Source organism: Crocuta crocuta, unplaced genomic scaffold (assembly GCF_008692635.1).
Source record: "Crocuta crocuta isolate KB4526 unplaced genomic scaffold, BGI_CrCroc_1.0 scaffold1, whole genome shotgun sequence".
Taxonomy (NCBI): domain Eukaryota; kingdom Metazoa; phylum Chordata; class Mammalia; order Carnivora; family Hyaenidae; genus Crocuta; species Crocuta crocuta.
The window spans coordinates 2,153,840-2,157,671 of NW_027527930.1; the positions used below are offsets into that span (position 1 = coordinate 2,153,840).

The following is a 3,832-nucleotide window of genomic DNA, read 5'->3' on the forward strand; positions in this document are numbered from 1 at the left end:
ACTGGGCAGTCCATACAGATCAGCTTTCTAAGGTACAAAGAAGGGTGGAGAATGTGAAAAATGGGTCAGGGCAGCCAGAGATATACAGCACGTCTCTATACCAAGATGCTATCAAGAAGAGAGAAGGAAAAGGGGGAAAAAAGCAAAAACCCTAAAAGACAAAGCATGACTTAAAAGAAACTTACCTCCTAAGGAAAATGAAATCAGTAATGCCTCTGGGATTGTTAGATGGATTGAGGTAAACATAGCCAGCATTCAGAGCTGACCAGCACAAAGTCAGTACTCAGTAATCTCAGCTTCCAATATTATTGAGAAGTAAGCAGAACAATTTTGGAAGCCCAGACTTCTTTAAACATCCAAGGAGTAATTATTTTTTTAAAGCTCTGCAAAGCTCTGTGGGTAGTTTTGAATACTTACATTTCAAAAATCTGCTTCCTATTGTGAGGATTAAACCAATATAATTTCTGTTAAAGGAGGCAAGGCTGCCTTCTCTGGCATGCATAAAAACTAAAAGAAACTTGACATTGACATCTTGATGCAGAAGAAGGCATCCAGGTAACTGGTTTCAAATCAGAAGATTAATACATTTCCAAATGTAAAAATACCCTGCAATATTTAGGTGGTATTCTTATTTTTATTGGCTTTTTTCAATTGAAAAATATAATTGCTGGTATGAGAAATGTTTATTGAATCTAATTCACAAGTTGGCTGTGAAGTTTAAATGAGATAATACATGTGAAAGGTAAGTTCTAAGTAAATGCTAGTCAAATGTTACAGTCTTACTCAGAACCAGATATGAATTCAATCAGATTCCAGATGGTGCTGTAGAACACCAATTTAAATATATTTACTGATTCCCATCAAGTATCTTTGAATCTTTATAAAACTACTTCCAATGGGGTCAGGACATTCCTTCTATAAAGCTTCCCTTCCAGTTCTCTTTTTTAGCATTCTGCTCTCCCCCTGAGGGTTCCCAAGTCCTTTGGCCTCTCCTTTTTCTGGTCAGGCCAGAGAGACCCATTTACCCTTAAAAGACCTGGGTCCTTCACAGATGTTCTTCAGAGTGAAGCAGCTATGGTATAATCTGTCTCCTTATTACTAATTTTTATTACTTTATTTGTTTCCACCAGCTCTGTTGAGGTATAAGTGACAAATAAAACCTGTATATACTTAAAGTGTACAATGGGATATACATATACATTATAAATGGTTATCACAATCAAGTTACTATACACACATTCATCACCTCACACAGTTACGTTTTGTTGCGGTGGTGGTGGTGGTGGTGTGGTGAGAAAACTCAAGATCAAGTCTCTTAGGAAATTTCAAGTATACAATAAAGTACTATTTTTTAAAATATTTGTTGATTTTGAGAGAGAGTGAGAGAGAGTATGCTTATGAGTGAGGGAGGGGCAGAGAGAGAGAGAAAGAGAGAGAGAGAGAGAGAGAGAGAGAGAATCACAAGCAGGCTTCACACTGTCAGCACAGAGCCGGACTTGGGGCTCAAACTCACAAACCATGAGATACGGCCTGAGCCGAAATCAAGAGTGTTGCTTAACCGACTGAGCCACGCAGGCACCGCTACAATAAAGTACTATTAACTGTAATCACCATGCTGTATATTGGATTCCCTGAACATATTCATCTTGTAACTGAATGTTTTAGCTCTCCTTCTAATACTGTGTTCTGTAATGCTAAACCTCTTGATTCTGTTATTTTATAAAAAGACCTCAACCTTATGAAGCATAAGTGAAGATTATTTTCAATTACTGTTTAGCTCTGATAGTATAATTGTGGATTAGGGGAAATGGCATTTTGATATCACCTCAATTTTTTTGGCCGTTTCTCTTGTTCTTTCTTTAAAGTTATTAAAGAGAATCTCAAATATATTTTTTAAAAAGTAGACACGAGAGTATGTCTATCCATGTATGCATCATCCATCTTCAGCTCGTAAGCAGACTTGTTTTACATATAACCCCCACCTATAACTCCTGCTCTTATATAGTGTATTTTGTAATAAATCCTAGATACCATATCATTTCATCTGCAAATATTTTAGTATGTGTCATAAAATTGCAAGAATTATTTTTTCAACATAACTTATTACAACTAAAAAAAATTAACAGCAGGGCGCCTAGGTGGCTCAGTCGGTTAGGCATCCGACTTTGGCTCAGGTCATTATCTCACGGTTCGTGGGTTCTCGTGGGTTCGAGCCCCGCGTCAGGCTCTGTTGACAGCTAGCTCAGAACCTGGAGCCTGCTTTGGATTCTGTGTCTCCCTCCCTCTCTGACCCTCCCCTGCTCACGCTGCCTCTTTCTCTCTTTCCAAAAAGAAAAAAAAAATTAACAGCAAATTTTTAAAATTATAATTCAAAGCTTCCAAAGCTAGTTAATAGGTATATGTGAGTATGTGTATGTGTGTGTACTCATGTATTCAAATTAGTACCTAATATAAGGTCCAAGGTGTTAGTTTCTCAGAGCTGCTGTAACAAAACTGGATGGCTTAAAACAATAGAAATGTATTCTCACATATCTGGAGGCTAGAAATCGGAATCAATGGATTGACAGGGTTATGACCCTTCTGAAAACTGTAGAAGAAATACTGTCCTATTTATCCTTGATTCCTAAGCATCTGACGATAGATAGCTGGGTTTTATATTTAGTGTTTTTCTTTGCATTCCCCCTCCACCCCCTCCATAAGCCCTCTTTAAACTCTTCCCATGGACTTTTCTCAATTTGTTACAACGGCCATCAAGAACCAAAACGCTAGACTGTCTTTCTTTGAACACGCTGTTTGTTTTTATATAACAATGTTACCGTTTTCGCTCCAAATTTCCTTACCCCGTAAACTCCGTTACGGACCAGAGAAGCAAAAAGACATTTTCAGTCCTATGGACGATGAACTTTATACAAGTTTCCTTGCAGATTTTACCACATTATGCAGTCAAGTAATTTTTGGTCACTTCTGTAGTTTCAATTTCTCAATACTCTGTTTGAATCAACTGTGTACCGCAGCGCCTCAATAAACGCCTAAATCAAATTTGTTATTACATGAATTACAAAGCTATACTAAAGCACAGTAGAACTAATTTCCCCCAATTAACAGCAAAACTAGTAGGCTTTTGTGACGAGTCAGCGGGTTGCATCCTGCGCTGCCTTTGGCTAACCCTAGGGCGCCAACTGAGAAAGTCTATTGGGCACCAAAAGTACAAAGTGGTGGCTGTAAAGGGACCCGCCCAGACTTATCCTAAGTCTCGGATTTCCAGAATTATGAGTTCCGCGTAACAGCCAGAAACACCTTTTGTCCTCGGGAATGTCCATCAGTAGGCTTTCAGGTGAGAAAACAGCGCCCCCAGGGTGTACGCATCGCTGCACGGTACCTAGTACACCGTAACTTCGGCGATAGAAAGAAAGACTCAAGCCGGGGACATCCGGGCTGTGGGAGACGTAGCGACGTGCTGACGTTATCACGTTTCCCTTGCACCGACCCCCCCCCTTGCCCCCCCGCTTCTCCGCCCCTCTCCGCACTGTGACGGTCCCAGGGAGGAACGAAGCGTAAACAGCGCAGGGCATTTCGGGAGCGGGATTGTTTCAAGCAGGAAGCAGGCTCCATTTTAGCGCCGCCCGCCGTCGCCATCTGTTTCCCTTCCCTCCCCCTACCCCCTCCCGTCCCTAAGCCCCAACGGGAAGGCTAGGCCTAGGGCGCCAGAGGCTGGAGTGAAAGGAGAAAAGGGAGAAAGGGAAGAAGCGAAGAGAAAAAGGGTGAGTTGAGAAAGGTGAGCGGTAGGCCAAGGTGCGAAGCGCGCAGCCCAGCGGACGGACTGACGGACGTG

At 41.4% G+C, this 3,832-nt stretch overlaps 1 protein-coding gene across 1 annotated transcript in view; it reads left to right on the forward strand.

Moving 5' to 3' along the window:
• Positions 1-2,809: 2,809 nt before the first annotated feature.
• YTHDC1 (YTH N6-methyladenosine RNA binding protein C1) overlaps positions 2,810-3,832 on the forward strand; it is a 36,331-nt gene continuing 35,308 nt past the window's right edge. The window contains exons 1-2 of the mRNA XM_077750711.1: positions 2,810-2,947; positions 3,266-3,454. Of these exons, the coding sequence (XP_077606837.1) occupies positions 2,810-2,947; positions 3,266-3,454 (327 nt within the window). The remainder of the gene's footprint in view (positions 2,948-3,265; positions 3,455-3,832) is intronic.